The sequence below is a fragment of the Magallana gigas genome, chromosome 3 (assembly GCF_963853765.1).
Source record: "Magallana gigas chromosome 3, xbMagGiga1.1, whole genome shotgun sequence".
NCBI lineage: Eukaryota > Metazoa > Mollusca > Bivalvia > Ostreida > Ostreidae > Magallana > Magallana gigas.
This window is the reverse complement of record NC_088855.1, coordinates 15,784,243-15,811,598: the sequence shown is the minus strand read 5'-3', so window position 1 is coordinate 15,811,598 and position 27,356 is coordinate 15,784,243. Positions and strand designations below refer to the sequence as shown.

The window sequence follows — 27,356 nt, the reverse complement described above, 5'->3', positions numbered from 1 at the left end:
GTTTGTTTAGCACAGAATTTAAACATACGGGATAGTCGATTTTGAATGAATAAAATTGGGGGGAAATAAACTGTTCTGAGAAATCATTCAGCTCTGGCATTGCATAAGCGTATACTGATAACTCGGCCTAAAAATAGGAGTTAACCAATCATATAGTTTTCACACCGGCGGCGTGTATAATTTATGCATGACGTAGCTGACAGAAATGATCGTGACGCTATAGGAAAAGTCAAACCAAATCGGTTTTGATAATATATAACAAATTTTCAATGAAAGTTTTCACGTATTTGTAAAATCGTTTTTGAGTTTATACATGCAAATGTAATATTGTGGAAGCATAAACTAAAGAGCCTCCTGTGATTTAGCGTGAATGTAATGCACATGCGCAAGATTGTAAAATCCAAAAAACTCAAATGATTTCCGGATTTTTTAAAGAAATTTTCGTTGACTATTAATTAGCGACGCTTGATTGAGAAAAAATAAAAACAAATTGGTAATCTTCAAGTACCAGATGTTTAAAATATAGAAAACAAAAGACAGTACTCTTCCGATTTCTCGGTATTAAAGCCCAAAAATTCTAGTCTATTATTTTAATGTAGTAGTATAGATATCACACAGTGCAAAATGAACATGAAAAATGATATGCCATTGCTTTGAAAGGATTATTATGCAGGAAGGAATGGGATTGTGAAACTTTGTTTTTTCCTTATACATATGATGTCATTGGGGATTTCTCTGTGACATCTGCGTCCATTGACGTCATCAGACTAGCGGTGTCTAATTTTAACTGAGGGGATCTCGTCTGTTTCCAAGGCTGTCTTTGTACATTTGATGTCATTTGGGTTTCCTCCGTGATGTTGGCGTCATTCAACGTCGTCGGACTATCAGTGTCTAATTTTAGCTGAGGGTACCCCATCTGTTCCCAAGGTTTACTTTGTACGCCTGCTGTAGACTGTTCGTCGATTTGCTTGCTTCGGAAGTTAGCAACAAGCTTTGCCTGTTCTGTAGAATGTTTTGATAAAAAACAATTTCAAAACAAAATTATATTAGCATAAGATTGGTGTATTTCGTTTTATTCTACTCATTATATTTAACATCCTAATAAAAAGAATTGTAATGCCTACTGTAATTGTATTACATTGACTGTCTATTCAATGCAGCAATTTTTTGTGGAATGCAGCTTTTGCCAACTCAAGTACATCGCTATATGCTACGCACATAAGATTAGGAACATTCACAAGGTGTTATGTTATTAATTTAGATTATAATGAATGAAAACACTCCTTATAATACATATGTCATTAGGAAGAAATAAGTATTGTTTTGATGGCTATATAATGTAATCCCCCTCTCAAAGAACGGTCAAATAGTAAGACCCCAATGGAAGAATGGCTACATGTATGTAGTAAAATTCCCTCAGAAAATATCAAATGTAATATGTTTTATGTATGGCAAACATAACAGGTATTTCTCCATGTGTAGAAAAATTGAATTTATCAAAATTAAACTATAATGACTCTAAAGCAGAAGATTTCTTTAATACCTTGGAGAGAGTGATACTTTGTTTAGAAGATCTTTTTATATGTAATCTTGAAAGTTACAAATCGTTTTGTGGGTAAACGGAGTAAAGTTAATAGTGGAGTTAAGGTTGTGTTTTAATTATATACAATTTCATGCATTGCATGTTTGTCAAAAAAAGGGGGGGGGGGACTTCCAATAACAAGTGCCACGGTATCTTTCTCCTATTTGCCCTAAGGTTTTTGAATAATAGGAAATGCTATAATTATTTTGTAATGTATTGTTATGTATTTTTTTCAAATTCATTACATGTTTCCTTCGTCGTCGTCGTCATCATCATCATCATCATCTTAAATAAATACCTGCTAATACAATCAATTCCAACATGTACTGGTCCAGCTTTTCATCGGAGCATTTTTCATTCCTGACGTTTTTCAATTCTTTGGAATGTAAACAAAAAAAGTCTATTTATAATATCGTCTTTACAGGTTTATGTTATCTGCACCCATTTAATTGTTAACATTCCAATTTTAAATTTCATGATATTCGTATTTTTAAAACGATATTCGAGCACCACTTTGTGTGACGTCATAGGTGTCCAAACGCTCATACTTCCAATAAAAAATGAACGTGTTTTAATACGTATTTCTGACTAAAATGAAACCTTGTATTATTTTTGTTAGGTGTTCATGTACATATAACTATATGTAAAGATTGATATTATCAACATATTATATTTCTATTTTTTAAACGATAAATTAATAATGTAGTGGAAAGTTCATATCACAAGTTTTACAAGGCTATTGGTCATTTTCAATTCCTTATGCTGCGAGTCCTAAGTATTTTTCCAGCAATGGCACTAATAGCAGTTTAAAGACGATATTTCTTGTGAACTTACAATGCAATTTGAATATTGTAGAGATTTGACAACTTAAGAGGGATGTGCGGCCATCTTGTACGTTTGAGAATATGAATGTAAACATTTCTTGAACTGCCTTGTTTCTGCCCGAAACTGGCCAAACTGTTGCCAAAAGATGTAAAATAATAAATATGAGGTCCTACATATCATTTTGTTTGAAAAGTATGCATACAAGAACAGGACAATGCCTTTTAATAATTCAGAACAGCTGTTGAACTGCACAGCTACAGACTTATTTTGAAGATTTGAAAATCTGAAAAAAATATAAAGGGGGTTCATTGGTGTCTTCTATACAACCATTTGTTGAGAAAAGTTTGAATTTTGCTAATTTAAGTTGTGACTTTGGCTCAAAATATGGTACCCTATTTTTATCAGTCGGCATGGACTCTATTTTTAGAACAAGAACAATCCAGTCTATAGATAGAACTCCTGTGTATATGGAGACACATTGACGATAAATTTTCAAAAAATAAATAAAATAAAATAAAAAATAAATGTACAGCGTTTTGAATTTGATTTACATCTCTATACCTGTCCAAAGCTTGTTTTATGGGGATTCTTTAGTTCGATAATTATGAAATAAAGTATATTCTTTTTAGAATTGTGATAGAGGTCCAAAAAAGTGATTGTTTAAGATTAAAGAAGTTTACATTATATTTCAAGAAATATTTATCTGCAATGTACCTCCATAGACGCAGATAAATATATCTTGTGGTTTTTGAGGCCTATTCTAAGGTACCTTACTTTGAGACAAAGTTACAACTTAAATAAGCAATTGCAAGCTTAGACATTTTTCTCAGCAAATGGTTGTATAAAGGACACCAATGAACCCCCTTCATTTTTGAAATTGATTGGATTTTTGTTTTGTTTTTTGGTTTTTTTTTTTTGTATTTTTGAAATTGATGAACCCCCTTCATTTTTGAAATTGATTGGATTTTTGTTTTGTTTTGTTTTGGTTTTTGGTTTTTTTTGTTGTATTTTTGAAATTGATTTTTGAATCTTCAAAATAAGTCTGTAGCTGCGGAGTTCAACAGCTGTTCTGAGTTATTAAAAAGGTATTGTTCTGTTCTTGTATGCATACTTTTCAAACAAAATGACATATAGGACTTTATATTTATTGCTTTTATATCTTTTGGAACAGTTTTGGCCAGTTTCGGCCAGAAACAATCCAGTTCAAGAAATGTTTAGATTATTATCCACAAATGTACAAGATGACAGTACATCCCCCTTAATACTACATTCAAACTCGACTATCTCGTCAGCATCGGAAGTAACTGTAATAAAATAAAAGCTTCCTACCAAGTTTGATTTAAAAAGCTTAGATTTATTTCATTGCTACCAGATTTCGTCATGTTTACTGTTTACCGTTTTACTGTGGCTGTTATGATGTGCTTAGAAACAATGTTCACAGTAGTGTATCGAATGAAAAAAAACCCCAGATGAATAATTAATATTTGTTTTTATATAACTGAACACCACTCCTAAATAGCCACAGCAACACAGGTATATAAACCCTTCAATTTCGTTACACCCAGTTGCACACCTAAAATTCGTGGCCGACGTGTAGTGTTCCTTTCGGGGTCATTTGGTATTTTTATTTGCATATTATGTTAATAATGTACTGAGTTTATTTGATGTTAGTATTCCCCTGACTTGAAAAAAAAGTGCGTAAAATTTCATAAATTCATTGCAACCGAATAACACGGCAATGCAATAGTTGAGACTTATACTGTAAAATCCTTTAAACTGTTAAGAGGTCTGGGGATTATATAGGGGTTGCAGGGAGAGCGGTGAAGAAAGAGAAATATGGCGAACAGTGCTTATTTACGAGCGGTGTTCAGCTTTAAGTTCAAGTAGAAACTAATAACAATTTTTAAAATCATTTTGATAATTATATGTCAATCTGATCAAATCTAATCTGGTTTCAAAAGAGTCTATAAACACCTTTTTTTAATTATTGTCCGTCCTATCGTTGTCTTATCTATCCACGTTCTTTACTGATTTTGTGTCTTTTGCGATTTTAGCGGTTAATTAAGATTGCACATGTTAAATTTTTATCCGCATATTATCAATTCTTTATTGTTAATATTAAACATCAATTTCAATAGGAGTACAAAAGAACACTATTAGTATATGAAACTTATCATATACATATATGTATGCGCGAACTACATGTTTTTAGTAAATTACACCAAACATACCTGTATCGACCTCTGCTTGTTGGTTTTCGCTAAGACAACAAAGGCAGCGCGTAATTATGCATGAATAGCAAATATATAAGATGAACACTGAACCAAGGACAGCAACGTAAACAATCCAGTTTACCCCTCCTTCTCCATCTCTGAAGAAGAAAAAAACCCAGTAGTGTTTTCGGTGCAAGATTCCTATACACAAGTAAACATAAAAGGTTAATGTATTAAATATAGAAAAAGTATGTATTTTGTTAACAAATTTTCCATTTTGCCATGAAACAAGACATTTTAACATTCTATGAGAAAGTGTTTAATATTATGATATCACGACAATTATTTTCCGTTAACAAATTGCACAAAAATGCCTTGACAAGAGACATTTATTTACATCTGAATAGTTAAATAGCTTGGGGTGTCAGTTGTATGTTTTGCACCATGTATAGTTAAATAGCAAAGATCTTTCAAAATAATTGGTTGGGGTGTCAGTTGTATGTTTTGCACCATGTATAGTTAAATAGCAAATTAAAGATCTTTCAAAATAATTCGTTGGGGTGTCAGTTGTATGTTTTGCACCCACAGAGTATGCTCTCTGCTATATCTTTAAGTAAACTGATTGTGTTTCACATATCCAGGAAAAAAACAACACGAATTAAATAATTTAAATCAATCCGGGTATTAATAAAGGTACACACTCTTTTATTTTTTTAAACTGCATTCAAATGCACTGTTTAACTCATCAAACCTCAGCGTTTTTATAGATACCTTTAACTGATAATGTTTAATTACGTCGTTTTAGAATAGCTTGTTTGAACTTTCAACGCCGTGGACAATGCGTGGATTACATGTAATTGGTAATCGACCAAAATCTTAGCTATAATGAGAACACGAACTTCATGCACTTTTACGGGCTGACCTCAGACTGTCAAGTAGTTGTTGTAACAATGTCAACCTTTCTCATATATAGATTGACAATGGTGATAATTAAGGTATATCTGAGACAAAGATAGATATATTCTTACACACGCGGGTTTTGTATTGTAATTTTAATATCCACATAAAACATTTAAAAGGTTGTTTAGATAAAAACAAACCTTCAATAATTGTATTATTGTGAACTTTACTTACCGAGATGATTTTCCTCTTTCTCCTTGGGCCTCTATACCTGAAAATAAACAGTTGTATACATGTTTAAAGTTTGAAAATTACTAGTGACCCAATTTCATTTGGTCCCATTTTAGGCAAAAAATAGAGATAAAGCATGACTGTGATAATAAATTCAATAAATAAATCCCTAACGGTCTTCACATCGAAGAAAAATTGAAAATTGATGAAAAATTTATTCAGAAAGATATTGTTTGTAAGCCCAAACGAAATCCACTAGGGGGCTTTTAAAAGAGTATAGCTTTTTAGCATACATAGGCTATTAACGCTTGGGAACTTATTTGAATGTATTTTGTCCAACGTCCGTTTGCCTAGGTCATACACCTTTTTTAAAAGCAGATGATACATCAAAACTCATTAAACCTTCTCGAAGGCTCTGCATTTGAAATATCAATGTTTTTGATGAATCTTTATGATGAATATGAAATTTCAAATCAGTAAAGCTGTGATCTCTGCATTAAGTACGAGGTTCCAGAAGGGGATCAATTTTACAACAAACAATGCATTTTCAGATGTTGTACAAATTAAAGTTTGTAACAACAAAAAACCTGGCCTCGAGCATGAATGGAAATAAAGTATTGTTGCAAAGTTGCATTTTATACGAACAAATAGGGGGAAATAGTCTTCATTAGAACTACATTGTTACAATGCGTGGTATAACAAAGCAAGGATCGGGATAAAAAGCAGATCCAATTGTATTCAAACACTGACCCCTGGACTGATAATGTGGTCCCGTGGCCTTAATGTAAATTAATAAGATAGGGATGGATAATATTGACCGTTTGCTAACTGTAATCTACGTGAAAAGAATTTTTAAATCCTAATTATACAGAAATTTTCTTTGCTTTTACAATTAAAAGTTAAAACAAAGGTAAAGATATAATGTATAGAGCTGAGGGGTATTTGTTTTTTATCTAACCTCCATGGTACACAGGGTAAAAGAAGTAATTTAAAAAGCCTTTGTATTATAAAATATACAATGCTGCCATTTGTAACATTTCTATGCCTGCAAGCTATCAAAATGATATAACAATGCAAAGTAAAGTTGCTCACTTTAGCCAAAAATCACATTTGCTCTTTCCTTATCATCATTTTTATGACTTACACAGTCCTCTATAATATTTTAGACTTTGGATTTTTCTTTAGAATCACTTTTCGTCTATGATTAGACAGGGAAAATACTTAGATCAGAATTTAAATTATTCATGGATTTCTTGTGTTTAGCTATTTCTACTTATTTGAGATAATCATTGCAGTTCTCATCAAAATGGAAAGACCTATATGAATTTTAAAAGCATGCAAAATTATTAAAGAACCTTTAACATTAAGTTGGTGTTTTCCTCCTAACATATTTTCTTTAGAATTGAATTTACAGAATATAAAAAGGAACTATCAACTTTGGAGATAAACTTTTGATAGAACTTACCCTGAAAATATGCATCGAGTATCATGCAAGTAAGTAAATATTTATCCGCCATGGTCTTTTTTTATTCTTAACTTGATCAGAGAATAAGCTTTTCTTTATTTAAAATGTCGTTTACGCACTGAAAATTGTATGATGCCATGGTGCATTGCAACTCGGTTTGTTGTCATATGATTGATTTAGTATTCAAATTTATTGAAAAAGTCCGGAAAACCCAACGGTCTCTATTTTTTTTTTTAAAAAAGAGAATGCAAAATTGTTTTCTACCCCAGTCTTAACCTTTTCATGCATTCAATTTGAAGCAGGAAGAGGTCTTTTAAATTTCACAAATATTGAGGTGCAATTTATGTCTATAGAACAAGAGGGATGGATTCCATTTATATCGCTTCCTGTTTAAATAGCATCTGACCTGTTAATTGAGGTATTCAAATTTACTCCACGATTTGTGTTTTTTAGAAAAAAGCAAATAAAATCCATAGAACAGTCATCAGCAGCGTTTTATAATAAAAAAAAAACTATTTAAACCGACTAAAATTGAACAGAAAATAGCATACGTTAACAAATCAGTTGACATAATTGTTATAGTTTATTGTAGAGAAATGCTCACGTTGAAAATGTTGTTTGATATTTCTTTATAATGCCGTGTCCTTATATCGACAATACATAGAATTTAAAATGAAATGTGAGCATTTTTTTAAAAAATAGTTTCCCCTTAAATTGTATATCATATATATCCCCAGTCTTTCAAGGGGCATGGTCACGATTTTGGTCAAATTCTATTTTTCTGTTTTTATCATTAACAATGCTCTAAGAATGCATTTCTAAGTATTGAATGAAATTTGAGGGTCAGTCTTTGAGTTTTAAGCAAGATACAGGGCATACAATTCTTTATCATGTAAACAAGGCTCGTGTCCTGTTTTTGTTTACAAAGGTTCAATATACCAGTAAAAAATCTATTTCAAGCTGATTTGTCTACCTTTCTATTCATTTTAAGCATAAATAAACAGTTCTTAACGTGAAACACATTCATTTTTAGTCTGAAACTGGCATTTTCACTTGAACGTTCAAAATGTAAACAAAAGTTTTGTTTACATAGCAAAGAAATGCAAGCTTTGTAACTCGCTTATAACTCAACGAATGACATCGAAATTTTGGTTGCCTATTAAAAATGTCTTACTGAAGCATTGTAGCAATCAAAATTGATTTTTTTTAAACCAAAACCGTGACCATGCCCCTTAAATGATTACAAACACCATGTACACACGTGATGAGCAGTGTTCGAGGTTTTTGTACGTTCAAGTAATTGATATGACAGTGCTAGTGCCAGTATAAAGCAAAGGTTAAAATCCCCCCTACAAAGAAAAATCATTTAAAAAAATTAAACATCATATATAGTTAAAAGTACTTTTTAAACAATTTTTTGAATGCTAATTATTGCATGATTCTTCCATGCTTCCATGGATTGCATATCGAGGCGAAGTAGACGGTGTGTTTGTATCAAACCGAAAACCCAAATTGATATCCCTCTGTTAAAGACTTAATTAAGGTCTTCCGTTTCCAATGGAGCACCTTATTGTAATTGTTTTGTTTCTTTCCCCCTATTATTATAATTATTATTAGGGTCTTCCGTTTCCAACGGAAGACCCTCTTGTTATTCTATTGTTTCTTTCTATTATTATTATTATTCTTTTTATTTTTTTTTCTGACTCCTTTTCGGCTTAATAACTCAAAAAGTTTACAACCGATTTTGATGAAATTTGCAGAGGTTGTGTGCAACTATAATACCTCAAAGTTTGTGCACTTTCTTTGAAAACGTCACTTCCGTTTTTACGTTACGTCATTTTTAAAATTTTCAAAAAGTCATTTTGTCCGCGGCGTTTCTCAAAAACGCTTTAAGATAGAGGCTTGAAATTTTCAATGGTTATGATTTAATCGATTTACCTCTGTAATAAGGCTGGAAATAAAAATCTGTCACTTCCGGTCGAAACCGGAAGGAAATCAAATTTTTCGAAAAAATGAATTTTCTGATCAAATCAAAAAAGAGTATGTGTTTTATAGAGCTTATTTAGCTGAATCTAACACTGAAAGCCGTTTTAAAATCGGACGATGCATTACAGAGATATAAGAGTTCAAAAAATGATTTTTCCGGAAATTTTGATTCCGCGTTTTTGGTTAAGAAATTAGTATGAAGTTCTTGGTTAAATTAACTTGTACCTAAAAATTAATTGTTAAGTCGTACTGTAACACATTCGGATTTTTTTTGTTAAGTCGTTCTTGAAATCGGAAAGGTTTTGTTAAGTCGTACGTAAAATTATTCGGTTTTTGTTAAGTCGTACCAGGAATAATTCGATTTTTTCATCTTTTTATTTAAGGTACTCTTGTTATTGGTTTAAGAGCTCTGCTTCTTACAGGAAACTTCCAGCTTTACTTCCGACATTAACGGGAGACCCACTCGTTGCTTTGCAACGAGCTTTGCTCTAGTTGTTATTATTATTTTACATTTAATATCGTTTATCAAAAACGCTTCAGCCGACTTCAATGAAACTTTTAGATTTTTTAAACACAAAATTTGTAAGAAATTTGTCGATGAATATTTTGGTCGTCACTTCCGGTCCCGAGATATTAAGATTATATGTTTTGCTTGTTCACAATTTTTCTCCAAAAGTGTTAAGGAAGATAGAAATTTCAAATTTTCAGGGATGGTAGAGCGTCTTTAGCCGCAGTGTCTCTTGCATATCCGAACGTCAGCCGTCGCTTTCGATCGTCACCGAAAGGAAATGAAAAACCTAAATTTTTCAATTTTTACTTGACTTTTTTTTTATGTTCTTATTTGATAGACACGCTCTCAAAACTTTCGAATATGAAATTTGTTTTAAAATCGATCCATGCATTCACGAGATTTTGTGCTCCAAAGTCCTGAAGCGAGAGTCCGCGTAGCGACCCGGATTCGGTCCCCGAGTGCCGAATATTTTTTCGTCCTTAATTGTGTTAAGATTTATGATTTAATATTTGAATTGATAGATTTTTTTCTTATTTCTATTTTAATGTTATCAAAAATTACAATAATCATTATGGCGACTTTTTAAAGTATAATTTAACTACATGTATAATTATATATTTGCATATCAATTGTTCTTTCCCACTGTAAGTCCATACGGAGGAACTGCAATTATTTTTCTATAATCGCAATTGCTCTGTCTGTATACTATGATGTCATAAAGAAGTGACGTCATATACTTTTCCATGACGTTATAGATTTAAACCACTATAACGATACATCATGTGTTTTTCTCCAACTCCATAAAATTGATGTATTTAATTTGAAAAAAACGTGTCTTATAATAACATTTTAAAGGAATTACTTTATAACACATCATTGATTCTGTTAACAAATCTATGTGAATTAAAAAGAAAACGTTACATTACAGTCTGAATGTTTATTTTTGATGCAATAGCTAAATGTCAAGGTCTAGGGTAATACAGGGTATTTTCGAGTGGTAAAATGCAAATATAAGTAATAAACAACAATTATTTAGTGAACATGGCGTTATGAATAGCAACTGCTCTGCTGGCATATTTTCCATGATGCGCTAGCGCGCATCATGGAATATGCCAACAGAGCAATTGCTATTCATAACACCATGTTCACTAAATAACGTTGTTTATTTCTTAAATGTCTATTGAAATTTAAATAGAGGGTTCAATGTAATTTGATAAAGTGTTAGGAAATGATAGAAAAGAACAACTATCCCTATTGTCTACTATATGGTAGCAACGAGCGTCTAGTTTCTTCTTCTTCTTCTTCTTCTTCTTTTCCCCACAAATTTTGTGCACGTGATTTCTCGTAAAGTATCCAACCTATATACATGTACACCATTTTCACAGATGATTGGAAATGATCTGAATTTATTTTGTTTTTAATATTTTTGCCGTCGTCACTTCCAGTACCGATTTATCGCTGATTTTGTAGCTTTTACGATCCATGCTGTGCACGCTTGATCACAAAAACTATCAGAGATATATGAAATTTTCAGGATAGGTAGACCATAGTCTGAAGTTGTGCCCATTATTCTTGCTTTACGCCAGTTGCGCCATTCTCAAGAGCTCAATTTGGCTCGAAAATTGGGTACGAATTTTGTTCCCCTTTTTTGTACACACGATTTCTTAGAGATGGCTCGATATATTTTTTGAAATTTTCTGGAGTGATAGAAAAAAAATTATATCTCAAGTATCCATTTTTCATTTTTTCAAAGTTTATTTCCTGTCGTCCGTTTTGTTTCCCGGGGACAAAAGCTTTTGTCATTGAGATCACAAAAATGATAAGAACTTGAGCATTCAGACTTTGTATGAATATAGACCTATAGTTGATGATATCTTTAAATTATTTTGGTTTTTTTCGTTATTACTTCTGGTCGTCAGATGAAGCACTTCTAAAATTATTTTTTATTTTGCATTTAATTCGTTTCACATAGAATTGAAATATAAATAATAATCCTTACAAATGTCATGTATCCGATGTTAAATAAAAACAAAAAAAGTCTAGTTCCGGTGAGATATCTTAAATATCGCAGAATGCGTTTTTCAAATAAATGTTTTTCCAACGAGACCTCAGAAAGGCAGTGATTAATACACGAAACATATAGATAATAGACATTTGATAGAAATTTTAGAAAATTTAGAAAATTTAATTGCTTTCATTTTGTCAACTGTCACTTCCGGTCCTCACCGGAAGGGTTCAAACAAATCAAGCTGTTTGAAAGTTTAATTGTTTTTCTTTGACAATTTTAGTAAAAATTGATAAACAATAAAGTGCAAGTGTCTAATGTTCAAGAAATACTAACTTTTTATTTTCACTGAGCAATTCCGTTTGTCCTTTTCCTGTCAAGAGACAACAAAAAAACAATGACTTCACGAGATTGAGCTTTTTCATAACCTAATTTGAAGCCATGTTGTAAAAGGTAAGTCAGAATTCCTGAGATCACTGCACATATAGTAATGAGCGGATATGAACGGAGACAAGTACTAAAGATGAGCTTTTTAATGTATTTTTATCAATTGAGATTATTTTTGAAAATTTAACAATATTTTGTGGAAGTTGCTGCTATGATATCGATATGATCTAAATAATTATTGGAAGCAAATATAGTTTGAAAAAGTTGGGTGACACAAGCAATAATTTATACACAATAATCATAAACTTCTTCATGATTAACAAGTCTCATTACTATATACTTTTCTTTATTTAACTTGGGTGCAAAATAAAAACGAATTATTTATAATTTATTTCTTTTTCAAAGAACATACATACAGAACAGACATTCAGTCACACACACACATACATACCCACACCTATGAAAAAACACCTCAATGAATTATTCAATGGTTACTTGCCTACATAACAAAAACTACACAAAACAAAAGTTTAAGTAACAAATGATAAATAGACAAAATAATCATATTGGAAATAAATCAGATGTCAGCATCAAAGATACCTTTCCAACTGTCTTATAATTTTTCAAAATATTGTAATTTACAAGTTTGTTTTGCTACATATCTTTCAATATTGTAAGATTAATCAAGCATTAAATCTTATTTGACATAAGACAACAATATATATATATTATTTCATATAAAGACTTATAAAATTAATGACTTTGTTATGAAACGACAATGAAAGTTGGCCAAATATAATATGAGACATATTAAATCCAACTCTTTCAGAGGTCTTTTTGTAAATATACAAACTAAGTTCACTCCACATGGTATGTATTTTCTCACAGGAAATAAAAAAATGTATTATCGTTTCCACATTATTTTTACAGAACCCACATCTGTTTCTAGTTTTGTAATTAATTTTTTAGGTAGTATCCAACTGGATGAATTTTGTGTAAAATTCTAAAATGAAGTCATTTTACAGAAGAATCTTTCAAATTGGTAGTTTTAAAACAAATCTTTAATATGTCATAAACAGTAAGATATTTAACATTATAATCAGTTAGATATGTTTTCCATTTGGTTACAGCAATTGGAAAAACCACATTTTCATTCAAAATATTGTAAATAATTTTTGTGCACTTTTCATGGGGTATAACTGTTTGGGGGAAAAATAGTATACATGCATGGATAGAAATTTCTTTTAGCAGAAGTCCTGTCAATATTAGACCTTTTAAAAAACTTTAAAATTGCTGTTTTTACACTATTGTATTGCATTATACATTTATCCTTGAGATTGTATTTACATCTAAATATATCAATGCCTAAAAAATTATATTTTTCATCATAAAATTCTTGTATATAACCTTTACACCTATATTGTACCAGGCTTCTTTGAAATCAAACAAACTTAATCTTTGTATTTCCCCGTACTGGAGAGTACTAACAGCGCGGGTATTCGATTGTGTAAAAGAGGCGGGTATTGTTTCAAATCGGAGCACGCAGCTGTAAAAAAAAACTAACACCATTAAGGAGACGGCAATTAATCTGGCTTCACAGATTTACTTCCAATATGCTAGAGAAAGAGAAAGAGAGAGAGAGATATTTTCCTGTTCAACAATTACACTAATCTAAACGCATTAGTTGCCTACATGTATCTAAATTGATTGTATCTATTTGTGTCTCTCAGTCCTGTCGTTTAGCTTAATTTTGTATAGTCATTCCCTTGTTCCGAGTTGTTTTTACCTGAAAGCATAGAATCCCTTAAGAAAGGGTCACCAAACAACGAAAGATATGGTTGTATGAAACATATGTATGTTTATTTATATGATGTTATTGGTGTTTCCTCCCTGACGTTGGCGTCATATGGCGTAGTCGAATTAAGAGTGTCTTATTCAAGCTGAAGAGCCATCATCTGTTCCCAAAGTCGACTTAGTTCATCTGATATTATTTGGTTTTTCTGTGTTATGTTGACGTCATTTAACGTTAACTTACTAGGTGTGTCTAATTTGAGCTGAGGAGCCATCATATGTTGTCATTGGGGTTTTTTGCGTTATGCTGACGTCATTTAACTTCAAGATGCTTAGTGTGTCTAATTTGAGCTGAGGAGTTCCAACCTGTTCCCAAGATCTACTCTGTATAGCTGATGTCGCTATGGTTTCTTTTAAGTCATCGGTGTCATCTAACGTCATTGGGCTAAGCGTGTCTAATTTTAGCTGAGAGGATCCAACATGTTCCCAAGGTCTCTGTATATCTGATGTCGCTGTGGTTTCTTTTGAGTCATCGGTGTCCAATAACATCATTGGGCTAAGCGTGTCTAATTTTAGCTGAGAGGATCCAATTTGTTCGCACGGTCCGATTTGTCCAACTGCAGCGGATTGTTCGTTGTTTTGCTGGGCTCGAAGGTAGGCGACAAGCCTAGCCTGCTCTGTAGAATGTTATACAATAAATGATTTTCAATTGTTGAACTATATTACCGCAAGGTGTACAAATAAACATAAAAATCTTTTATAATCTACTGATTTACTTAAACCTAATAAAATTTTGCAGTGCTAACAGTCAGGAAAGATCTTAACATGCTATACCAAATCCACCTCTATTAATAGCACTAACTGCAACACTTGCACGTGTTATTCAGTCGAAAACTATTAATATATGAAATATATAATGTTCGATAATCTTAACGTATTCATTGTTCAGTCAAAGACAAATATCATTCAAATAACTCAAATTCTTTATTTCTATTATGATTAGTATGATAATGTTAAAAAAAATTAAAGATAAATACCCATTAATATAATTAGATCCAACACGGTAAGGTCTACTGAAAAGACAGAAAAAAATTGAAAACTTTTTATAACGTTTAATTAAGTTGCACAGTTTTTGTTGTTAACGTAGGATGGGCTTATTAACGATGAAAATAGGCTGACAATAAGGCACTTTTAAATTTTGAAACATTTTCAACTCAACATCTTTAAATGTTTCGGCATATAGAAACAATCCCTATCTACCAGTGGTTAAAAAAGGTATTTTCTCCTTGAGATTAACTACTGATTTTCTCTAAACTTGAAAAAAAAAACCCACTGGGAAACCAATTCAAAACTTGAGATAATCACTGTAAGTGTAACAAACAAATAAAACATTACAGTTTGTTTTAATAAATTAACTCTGTGCTTTTGTTTTAGGGAGGTAATATTTAATTTGAATAGAGGCAACTGACCGCCTTTCATGTGTATTGCATACTGCGGTACAAAGGAAGTAACCCAATCAATGATTGATCAATGTTTCCGTTAAATAGAATACTGTAGATTCCTTATTTTACGCGAATACATAATTCCATGTTTCAACGGTTTTCCAACAAATGGCGAGAACATGAAATCACGTATGTCGCGATTTTATCATAGTTTCATGTGGTTTACATATTGCCGAAAATTAAAGTCGAGATTTTAAAATTCGCGAGACGGGCTTCTCGCGATTTTACGCGGATATTAATTTCTCGTGTTTAATTATGAATTTACAGTACTCTTCTTGAAATGTAAATATAAAATTTTGAAAAAAGACCCGTTGTTAAAATCACACGACAATGCAGTTCTTTAATATAATATTATTTACATTGTTTTGTTGTAAATTTTGAATTTACCCGATGGCAGTTAATACAAAATTTTCAACATGACAACATTATACGTACCTGCATCGTTTCCTGCTTGTTGGTTTTCGCCACGACAACAAAGGCGGAAAATACGTTGTTTAAAGTTCGGCCATTTAGAACGGCAAAACTTAAATAAACGACAAATGCAGGTCAGGATCACAATAGCTATGATTGATCCAATGACAATGAAGGCTATAACTATACCTCCTCCACCTCCACCTCTGAATAAAAAAAAAGTAGTGCAATTCATTTAAAGATGTGTAATGGACTTCCTCTTCATGAACATTTTGAAAGAGACCTTTCTTATCAATGTAAAAGTATCATTGTAATTATCGTTCTTTAATTGTGTACATTGTGATATATAGGTGTCGCTTTATGTTTATTGTTTCTATTCAAACGATGTTTATGTTGGTTTTGTGAGAGTCAATGTATTGATGAGCTCTAAAAAAGGTGGAGTTTTCTGAAAGAGGAATAAGTTGTTGTTTAACTGCATTCTACCTTAATCTCAAACGACTGTGCAATGCGCGACCAGTGCCAAGTTCCTTGCTGGGGAAGAGGTGGAACCCCAATCTCTCTCTCTCTCTCTCTCTCTCTCTCTCTCTCTCTCTCTCTCTCTCTCTCTCTCTCTCTGTTGTTTTTTCTTCAACATTTGTTTTATTTATGATACACCAAACAAAGATTGAAATGAATGTGAATTAAACTCACCGTCCTACTCTTACTTTACGGGTCTCTATACCTGAAATTAAAAAAATAGTGCTGATTATTTACCGTTATGCTGGGGATTTTTTTTGTGGGTCATGAAATTGGCAGATTTGGGCCAACAATGTATATTATTATTAATTAATATTTATATACAATTTTGATCTATTGTAATTTTATATTAGTTTTGCTTAAACAAATAATGATAATGTCACTGTATGCATGTAAAAGTGTAATAATTTTATCAGTCTCGCAGCCTTTGGAAAATGATATAAAAAAGTATACCCTAAATCTACATGTGTGACGGGGGGGGGGGGGGGGGGGGGCTCCCTGTCACCGTCACTGATTGATAACTATTGTTAATATTTACAAGTTTATTTACATATTTACAACGAACACGAATTACACAATATGTATGAAACACAGGTAATATCAAAATGCGTCCAAACTCATTCTCTCCTGTCTCCGACGTGTTCCCTTGGTATGGCCATACCAATTATCTCTCACTCCCCAGACTCATCCATAACTCAATCAACTGCTCACTTTCATCTCTCAGAACTTTATCATGTACAATAAACAAATGACAACTACTGATATTAACTCAGAAATTATAGACTCATGTTCGCTCTCTCTTACTTGCCTAACGAGCTGAAATGATACTCTTGGGAAGCAGGGCAACAACGCCTGCCTCGCAGATCTGCAACCTTATCAAACCTTTCATACCACATTTTTCACCCAACATTTATCAAAGATAATTAACCCAAGGGATGGCCGGCCCTGTAACACATGTTTGCCAAAAATATCCTCACAGAAGTATTCAAATTTGGTGATTTTTATTTTGATTAATTTTCATAAATCCCCCAAAAAAGGCAAAAAATAAATACCCGCCTAAACAATTAGCTATAGGGTATTTATGTGTTTAGAGTTTTAGGAATCAGCAAGCTTCGTTTGGTCCGATTTTTGGAAATATGTTAATAAATAATGATTTTATGACAATAATTTTTCAAAAAGTCTCATAAAGTTGTTCACATGGAAATATTTAATAAGTTTCTGGTAGTAAATACAATTAAAATCCTACTAGACACTGGTGAATAGTAAAGCTTTTTTTCGCATATGTGTGCTACTAGCGTTAGTGACCTCTTCAGATTGCATATGATCCGTCGTATTTCTGTCTCTCTGTAAACTTAGCATCAATTCAGCATTTTAGTCCAGAACCACTAGATCAATTTACACCAAACTCAACGCAAAACATTCTAGAAATTGAATTAGTTTTAACAAAGAGTACCTATTAAAAACATGAAAAAGATGATTATACAGAATCGTTCTCCGGGCACTGATTATGTAATTGGAATGTTTCTGATAAAGCATTATGATTTACCTGTAAAGTTTGTTAAAATCATGATCTTTGCAACAGAAAAAGGCCCAAATAGTACAACTTTTGAATATTTTGATATAGTGTCTATTCAACCTTGCTCAAACAGTGTTCTGAAATCACAAATCACAATGGGGCCCAAGAGGTTGACTTTTTAAAACAGGAAGTGATAGAAAAAAGTTTTTAAAATCCATTTCAAGCACTATACTGAAGCGAATAAAAGCCACATTGACAGTTGCTCTTTTTAATTTTATCTATAAAATTTTATCTATCTATCTATCTATCTATCTATCTATCTATCTATCTATCTATCTATCTATCTATCTATCTATCTATACTTCTGCTTCATGTGTGCAAGTAACTTCTCTATCAAAAATGTCGACATGCAAGATAAATATGTTGACAATGACATGCAAGAAAGTTATGTCAACATGCGACATAATTATGTTGAAATGTAAGAAAATTTCGTTAAAAAACATGGGAAAAACAAGCGGTCTCAAAATTTCATTTTTACATGTTATACACAAGTATTGTTTTAGCACATCTGTTTTCTACCTAGACCCAAATCAGTACTACAAATTAAATTTGAAGACAAAGAAGACTTTAAGTATTAAGAATATCTATTATAAAATAAGCAGACACACTTAGACCTAGCTTTCATACAAAATTCAGTATGGTATTTCGAAATCTTTTTTACGAATACTCGTAATATGAAATAACTCTTAAAGTTCGATTTTGTTATTTTTCAATTAATATCATTTAAAAGAACTTTGACATATAGAATAATGATATTTTCATAGTTTTTTGATAAACGTTCGACAAGTCTTACCCAGAATATGTGCAGCAAATACTACGCAAAGCAGCAAATAGTTTTCAACAGCCATATCTTCTTATGTGCGTCGCAAATAAATCAATCGATTAAAAATGAAAATATATTAATTTAGCCAGCAAACTTGCAAGAGAGAAAATATGGAAAACCCAGCGGTCTTTCTTTTTTTCGGAAAAGGGGGTGGGGTGGAGGGGCTCATTTGTGTCTAAACTTTTTTTGAGGAAGGAAGAGCTCGAAATTGGAATTGATAAAACAATCGATAGTTTAAGTAGATATGCGAAGAAATGACTTTATATGAATGAGCTCCTTTTATATCTCTTCCTGTTTATTTATCCTAAACAACCGATTCAATTGATTTTATTGTCAAAATTTAGAGGTACATGCTAAGTTGGTTCATTATTTTTGTCGAATTGATGTTAAATGTCAATTGCATTATTCCGATTTACCCAGCGTTCAGTATCGATTTTCGGAAATTGTCATTTGACCGTTTTAAAGTGATTTAATTCATTAAAAGATGAAACATGAAACACACAGATTAATTTAATCATAAATGTGTAATCCCATAATTTTGCAGTCATCAGTATAATAAAATAATGTGATGATTGTTCTTGCAAGGTTCTTCTGTGCCTCAACAGACTGCTTGTAATGGGATTAAGAGGACATTTTCATCAAATAATGTGGGGCATAAACCCTCTGAAATCCATTTGGAAAACCCACATTTTTTTCTTACAAATATCACATTTGTTACATTTATTAGGCATATGTAATCAATAACATTCAGTATTGCTAAAACCTTAAAATATTGACCTCAAATTTAAATGATATTGAGACATCAAAATATGTATATGCTAATTGAGCAACAAAATGTTAATGAAATCGGGTGTTTTTTTTTAGAGTGGGTCATCACATCAATTCTAAAAGGACGTATACTGATAAAACATGTAAATGTATATCTTTCTCATTTTTAAAAAAATGGTACCAAGACCCACTCTATAAATACTGACGTTTTTCATACTAATTGTTAGACCATAATTAATCACCTAATTGTCTACGGACTTTTCCGTTTTTCCCCGATTACGACAAAGAGCGCACTGCAGGTGTGACCGGTCAGCGGAGGATGCTCACTCCTCCATGACACCTGATCCTACCTCTATCTTTTTTTTTAGGTCCGTGTTGCTCTGCTTTGAATTTGTATTTCGTTTTGTGGATTTTTGAGATGGTTGACAGTTTGTTATTGTCATTTTTTCATCTATAGTAAAAAGCAAGTTTTCTCCCTTCAATTTTCAAGATGATCACCAAATGGCATAGACCTAATTATGTTTGCGCACTACTAAATTGAGGTTGTTATCTAAATGGATAAAAACATGTGAATCCGTGGTGTAGAGGTTATCGAGGAGTTCTTGGAACATAAGTATCTTGAAGTCGGTGTTCAATTCCAATGAATCGTGTTGTAAATACTTTTTTATATCTTTGTTTTCTTTGTTTAATTCAAAAAACTCATTTGATCTTAAAAAAAAAACAAAACAAAAAAACAAAAACAAAAACAAAAAAACAAAAAACTTCGTTACCATAAATTAAGCATAATTTTATGCACTTAATCATTTGATAGTTTTTTTTCTTAAAAAGTTGCCTTTCATATTATTTTTTAAAATAACATGTTACATTGTTGGTTTGGGTTGGGTTGGGGGGGGGGGGAGTGTACAAATTAAGGACTTTAAGACAACAGGTTGGGATTCTTTATTCTATGTACATGCACATAATAGATTCTCTAGAGATATGTAAGCACAGGAACACAAATATTAAAAGTTATTACAAATATTATACTAAATGCTTGATTGTCATTTGAAACATACTAGTGAAAGTATTGTGGCCATATCTAGGCATATACCTCGGCTTATTCCCCCAGGTTCTTTTAAGACACCTCAAAGTATGGGTGCGGCTTTAAGGCTTACTAGTGGCATCATTTAATCTGGTTTAATGTAAATGTGGTTATTTTGACAGAAAGTTAATTGTGAACATCTATTCCCTGCGGAGTTCACCATTTTGCATATTTAGGGATGACATGCCAGGTTACATATTGATGCCTCGGCTCCCTCACTTAAACAGCCATTAAAAAATAAGATCATCTGACAGCTAACTTCTTTTTACTTTATTTACTGGGTATACCGAATCTCTCTAATTTTAACCTTCATCTTTTATGACGGTGATTTATAGCATATAATGTTTGCCTTAATAATTTAAGACTGTATGGAAATAATACCAAATAATATGTGCAATTTTTTTTCATAAAAGAACAGTACGGCGCAACTTATTACAAAACCGACTTTAAAAAAATATCCGATCGGGTTTGGTATTTTTGTACAGCTCATAATTGTATTAACTTTCAGGAAGTTACAAATGTCTCCATGAAATCAATCTAATTATTTCAATAAAATAATTATGTAAAACCCATAAATATATACATTGTAACGAGTTACGTGGTTTCGCATATTAAGCATGCGTATTTACTGTAAACGAAACACATGCAAGGCTTGCGAAGATTCACCTGGACAGGTTTGTCGATAGAATTATGTATTTTCTACTTTTCCTAGATAAATATTCTTTAATGTTTTCAAAATAGCCAGAATAGTTATTTTGTAAGCATATATTTTGCGTTTTTATCACAGGAATTGATTTTTATAATGAAAAGAATGATGTGATGGTTTTGTGTACATGTATATTTAATTATGTGTATTCATTCATTTATCCACATATGTAATGTGTATCTCTATATCTATGTTTCCATGTATCCATATAAGTAAAGGCGCCTGGGTCACAGGTACCATATTTTATCAATTTATATTATTGTTAATGAAAAACTCCCCAATACATGTAATGCAACACATGTGGGTTTTTTTTAGATAGAAAAAGATTTAAATTAAAGGAAAAAGTCATGTAGTGTGACTGACCCCATCCAACGAAACAATGGTAATATTGTGAGACCTCCACGGAAGACTGGCTTTATAGCGAGATTTTCAAAGGAATAGAACTAAGCAGTATTTTTTCAAAATAGAACATAAAAACCAAATGTAATGTATTTCTATGCATGGCAGAAATAACATGAAATAACTTCATGTGTAGAAAAGTAGAATATATCAAATCAAACAAACTGGTCCTGAAACACTGGATTTCTTTAACACCTAAAAGAGAACTGAAGTCAGAAATGCTTTTACACGTCTTTGAAACTGTTGTCATTTAAAATAGTGAGAATGTAATAATAGCGAGATAAATTTCTCGTAAAAACGATGTCATTTATGTTAACTTCTGAACATAATCCACGTCAAAAACGTAATGATTATCGTTTAATTTGCTTTTAAAATTCGAATAATGATGGGTTTTTTTGATGCTACAGTAAAATAGCCTGCACCATACCTATGTATGTTAAAAAATTCACTCTAAAGTTTTTCAAAAATGTACCACGGTATCATTTTGCCTATAATGATGATCTTTTTAATAATAGGAATACTGTAATAGTTGTCCATTTTATCATCTTTAATTTTATCTATTAAATTGTTCATGTCCTCCTTAGACTTTCATCATCATCATCATCATCATCATCATCATCATCATCATCATCATCATCATCATCATATCATCATCATCATCATCATCATACTTATTACATTTTCACAAAAGATAAATACCTGCTGACAAAATTAATCCCAACATGTATTATTCGTCCAACTGTTCATCAGAGCTTTTTTTATTCCCAGGGGTTTTCAATCCTTTTAAATGTTAAAAAATAGTTTTTTATGGATTTTTTTTTATCTCTATCAATGTTCTTGCTGATATTTTACAGCGTTCTTTCAACACAATAATCAAATTAAAAGAAAAAGAACTCTGGTAATAGAACAGGAAAAATGACCATGTGTTAATCGTATGACACTGTATGAACTAAGATTCGCTTTTAAAATTCAAATGTATGTCTGTTTCTTAAGTTTACGTTGTAACTTCTTACACTGTGCTTAAAATTTTCTATAACGTGGTTCGGTTTTCAACAGAGTTTTAAATATGTTTTAATTAATTAAAATTATGTATATTTTTGTATTTCCATATAATATCAAATCCTTATCGCTAAGAATAAACTCAAAATCAATAGCATTAAAACAGAACATCATTAATATACGAAACTTATTGTAACTTATTTAAAGTGTGCACAAATTACACGGTGTAATAAACAACACCAAACATACTTGCGTCGACTTCTGCTTGTTGGTTTGCGCCACAACAACAAAGGCGAAGCATATAGAGTTTAATACACCGAAAATTGGAAAGGCATAAAATGATAACAAAAATGATAGCTGCTATCATTATGACTGAACCTATGATAATGAGGAGAACAATCCAGTCATTTAGTCCTCATTCTCCTCCTTTTCCTCCTCCTCTGAAGAAAAAAAATAGGCTCAGGTTCATACGAAAGTAGTTAAACTTGTATATGATACATAGGATGATAAAGAAAATATAATTCATATTAATTTTAATCTGATTGATATCTTTATATCAACTAATAATTTAATTCTGGTTGTAACGCGCTTTCTGATTGGCTAAAAAATTATTTTATATCGTATAAAGAATGTTGCCTACGTCATAGTAAGACTAACGTCAAAAACGTATCAATAAGCCTGACGTTATGTTTGAATTTTGTACAATTTAACGTCATTTTAAAGGTTAAATGACCGTTTTTATCTACAATGAAGAGTAAAAAATTAAATTTTAAGCAATGAATTTAATATTTAGTAGTTTTATACGATATAAAATGGTTTGAAACAGTTAACGCTTTTTTATAAACCGCTTCGCGGTTTTGTAAAGCGTAAACTGTCCCAAACCATTTTATATCGTATAAAACAAATACATATTGAATTAATTCCTTAAATAAAAACTCTATTAAGAACTAAATGGTCTACATCTTTCCGCGTTCTGTGTAATTGTATAGGAACACATTCCACTACTTTTTAAAAACATCTTTCAAAAGCATTGTTTAACTCAATAAATCCCAAACCTAATTCAAATACCTTTTGCTAATAAAGTAAAAAAGTATTCATTGATGTTTTGTTTTATAACTGATTTTTTACTTTTGACGTTGTCAATGCGTGCATTAATTTGCCAATAATCGAGAATTGCAGAATCGCTCCGAAATGATTTTGGTGAAAATTAATGAAGTTGCATTGAAAATAACAATCAAATTATTTATAACAAACCATTTTGAGGTTGTAAATACCTTTCATCTAAAAATTTAATTCATATAATTGAAGAATTCAACACTTTTTCTAAAACTTTTTTACTCGCTTCAAATTTAAACACCATTTTGACATTCGGAAATCTCGGGATTTTTCATAGTAAATGAAATGTGTTAGGGTTATCTCCCGTATTTTCTTTGATGAACAGAATATATTAATAGCAAATCTCCAAAGAAAATGTACACGTATTTGAATCGTTTCTGAGTTTATCCATGCAAATGTGATATTGTGGAAACATAAACTAGAAAGTCTCCCGTAATTTAGCGTAAATGCAATGCATATGGGCAAGATTTTAAAATCCAAAAAATCCAGATGATTTCTGGTATTTTTTAGCAATTTTCGTTGAATACTTATTAGCGAAGCTTGATTGAGAAAAAATAAAAACATTGGTAATCTTAGAGAACCAATGATGTGTGAAATCTATAAAACAAAAAACAGTGCTCTTCTGATACATCGGTGTAAAAGGCCAAAAATTCGAGTCTATTGTCACTGTAGTATAAATAGTATAGATATTTACATTTTTCGTCCATTCAAAAGTTACTCGGAATACCTCGCAAATTTTTCACTTTTAACATCCGGACTTGCTGCAATAAAAAATCCCCGTAGACATCACATTTTTTTATCAGTGTATTGAAACCTGATAAGCTAATGGGGGCGTTTCAACTGAGAAATCTTGAAATTTTTCATACTTTTGAATGAACATCGTTTGAATCCTGAGGTATTTATAAATATCAAGTAATTAAACATCGGGGATATCTTGAGACAGAGTATACAATCAGTTGATTAAAATGTATCAAATAAAACATGACTCACCGAACTCTTACTCTTGTTCTACGGGTCTCTATACCTGTAATTAAACATTTTATGTTAATCACTTATATACATGTACATGTTTTAAGTTTAGAAATAAGCCAGTCTCATTGCGACCTTGAGGCATACTCTATCATTATACTTTCATGTTAAATACTGAAATATGATTGGTTTAGACGCAGTTGATAATCCGTTCTATTACCCTCAGCGTTAGCAACACACTTAGCAACGGGTAACACAACGAATTGTTACATGCGCGTAAATTATGTAATTAAACTAAGACATTAAGTATAATAAAATAAATGGTGTCTGTTTAGGAGGATAACAGTTGAAATTGACACTCCTTGAAAACCATTGTCAACCGACGCGAAGCGGAGGTTGAGATTGGTTTCTTGGGGTGTCAATTTCAACTGTTACCCTCGCAAAGAGGCACTTTTTATATGGTATAGAGTTATATCATGATTACCATATGACAATAGATTAATAAGTCTATTAAAGTGGTTGACACAGAAAAACAATTAGAAAGTGATAAAAATTTGTTTTGATGGTTTTTGTTTGAAACAAGCAAAAAACAAATTATATTTTTAGAGCATACCTAAACTATTCGTGCCTACACCCTTATCTGAGTGTTTTTCGTCCCACTCTGTACGTCTATCTGTCCGTCCGTCTGTAAACTAAATATCATCTCGAATTTTCGTTGAAAACCTCTTCGTCAATGTATACCAGTGCTAGAGACCTTATCCAATGAATTTTGTCCGACGTCTGTCCGTCTCTCTGTACCTCCGTATGTGAGAATAAAATCATATCGACTTTTTGCCAAGATCCACTTTGTCAAATTATTCCAGACTCAACACAAAACATTCTGGAAATGAAATTTGTTCAAATAAAGGGTCATACACATCTTCAAAAGCAAATAATGAATTTTTAGAAATCGGCAAAACCTTTACACACCCCATGCGTTTGACATACCGATGTCTCTTATGAAGCTTTTTGATATACATGTAAATTTTAAATCCTTAAAACCGCAATCTTTGCATCGATAATAAGGTCCCAGGAAGGGTGAAGTTTTAGCTAATGATGCACATTTCCAGATGCTGTAGTAGGTAAAGGAGATGGATGAATAAGGCGTGGATTGCTTTTATTATGACGGATAATATACTCAAGAATAAAAGATATTAAACAATAGCAAATCTGATGATTCTTTTAAAAAATTGTTTTCACCAATGTATATTTAACATTACATCAAATTGTTATCTTCAAAAGGTTCAAAACTTTGAATATATTGATTTCAGCTGGTGTATCAGTACTAAATTCTGCAAAAAAGGCCAATTTTTAGACCTTCAATGCCTATTACGCAGGCTGGATGAATACCAATAGTAGAGTCAAGTTGATAGTTCACTTTATCCCAAATCTCAGTCGCTTTTTAATTATCATCATTTGTTCGACTTCTGCAGACTTTCATCACATTTTAAGACTTGATTTCTTGTGTGGAATCATTTTCCATCAATGTTTAGAAGGTTTGGAAGGAGTGTGTAATAAGATCAGACTAATACATAAGTAAGATTATAAAAATAACAATTTTGAGAGCTTTCATTCACAATATTTTTACGTGAAAACAAGCCAGTCTAAACTAACCGAAAACCCATGATAAATAAAATATGTAAATAGCCAAAACAAAGTTTTAAATTTATTATAAAAGATTAAAAGACCTTTGCTTATTAAGAATGTGAGGGTGAAAATTCATTTTATAATAATATAGGTATGTTTACATCAACAAAAAAGGTGGTCTTTAAAATTGTCATAAATAAAAAAAAAACGATATTTGATAGGATGCCTTTAACTCATAGTATTGTTGGTACAAACGTGTTTTCTATATATGTTTTCTATTGTAACTGAAATCTAAGACCATCCATTGATTTCAAGGGTAAAAAAAATCCTTCTTTTTGAAAATTTAACAAGAGTGGTTTGTTCGGGAGATATACTTGTAAAACATTTCAAAGACAAAATATTTATTAAATTAACTTCATTTACACGCCTACCTGTTCATTGAAATACTGTTTGTGCATTTGTTTTTTTCTATTGACTGTAATCTTATTCAAGCAATGGATTTAATGCAAAACAATTTAGACTTTTAGAAATTCAAGAGAATCCATAGTAGAAGATCCAGTAAGACATCAGTATTTAAAGGCTTTATTGTAGGAATTGTGTTTGCTTCATGGAAATATTTATCGATAGACAAGCTTAAAACTACATATTTTTGTTGATGAATATCTATAGATAAGCATTCTTCTCAATCAAACATTGATGAAAATGTATTGAATAATAGATGATGTACTTCTACTTTTTTCGATTTCTATAAATTAGAGATAATGAAGGTTTGAATGAAAAAAGCCATGAATTTAAAAAAACATGCACAAGTAGAATGTACTTTTAATGTTGTTATTTTCCAACCTACATAATTTTTACAGAATATGGTAAAAACTATCAACTTTTAAGATAAACTTTAAAAGGTACCTTGAAAATATGTAGCAAGCACAATGCAAAATCAAAAAGTATTTAGCCACCATGTCATTTAA

General features: G+C 31.5%; 1 protein-coding gene and 2 long non-coding RNA genes across 4 annotated transcripts in view; 1 reads left to right on the top strand and 2 right to left on the bottom strand.

Moving 5' to 3' along the window:
- The window catches only part of LOC136273661 (uncharacterized), an 86,135-nt gene that overhangs the window by 31,470 nt on the left and 27,309 nt on the right, over window positions 1–27,356 (top strand). The window lies entirely within an intron of this gene.
- LOC105349119 (uncharacterized) lies at window positions 616–4,790 on the bottom strand. The gene is made up of 3 exons (XR_010711861.1): window positions 4,639–4,790; window positions 1,881–1,958; window positions 616–1,002 (listed from the first exon to the last, which is right to left on the bottom strand). It is a non-coding gene; the product is annotated as an uncharacterized lncRNA (long non-coding RNA).
- Window positions 12,367–18,858, bottom strand: LOC105328846 (uncharacterized). Of its 2 annotated transcripts, none has more exons than XM_020067452.3 (5): window positions 18,695–18,858; window positions 16,500–16,530; window positions 15,834–16,015; window positions 14,934–14,969; window positions 12,367–14,573 (listed from the first exon to the last, which is right to left on the bottom strand). In XM_020067452.3, the coding sequence occupies exons 1-5, from the start codon at window positions 18,747–18,749 to the stop codon at window positions 14,140–14,142; spliced, it is 738 nt and encodes a 245-aa protein (XP_019923011.2). In that variant the 5' UTR covers window positions 18,750–18,858; the 3' UTR covers window positions 12,367–14,139. The 2 variants fall into 2 exon arrangements, with proteins under 2 accessions (XP_019923011.2, XP_065934728.1); XM_066078656.1 differs by having other exon boundaries at window positions 14,934–14,966.

Bases quoted from the DNA above. Each gene is read 5' to 3' on its own strand.
- LOC105328846 (XM_020067452.3), bottom strand. From the start codon at position 18,749: ATGGCTGTTGAAAACTATTTGCTGCTTTGCGTAGTATTTGCTGCACAT. The intron at 16,531-18,694 runs GTAAGACTTGTC...TTTTAATTTCAG, and splicing joins ATTTGCTGCACATATTCTGG to GTATAGAGACCCGTAAAGTA. The intron at 14,970-15,833 runs GTACGTATAATG...CTGTCTTTTCAG, and splicing joins ACAAGCAGGAAACGATGCAG to TAGACCTTACCGTGTTGGAT.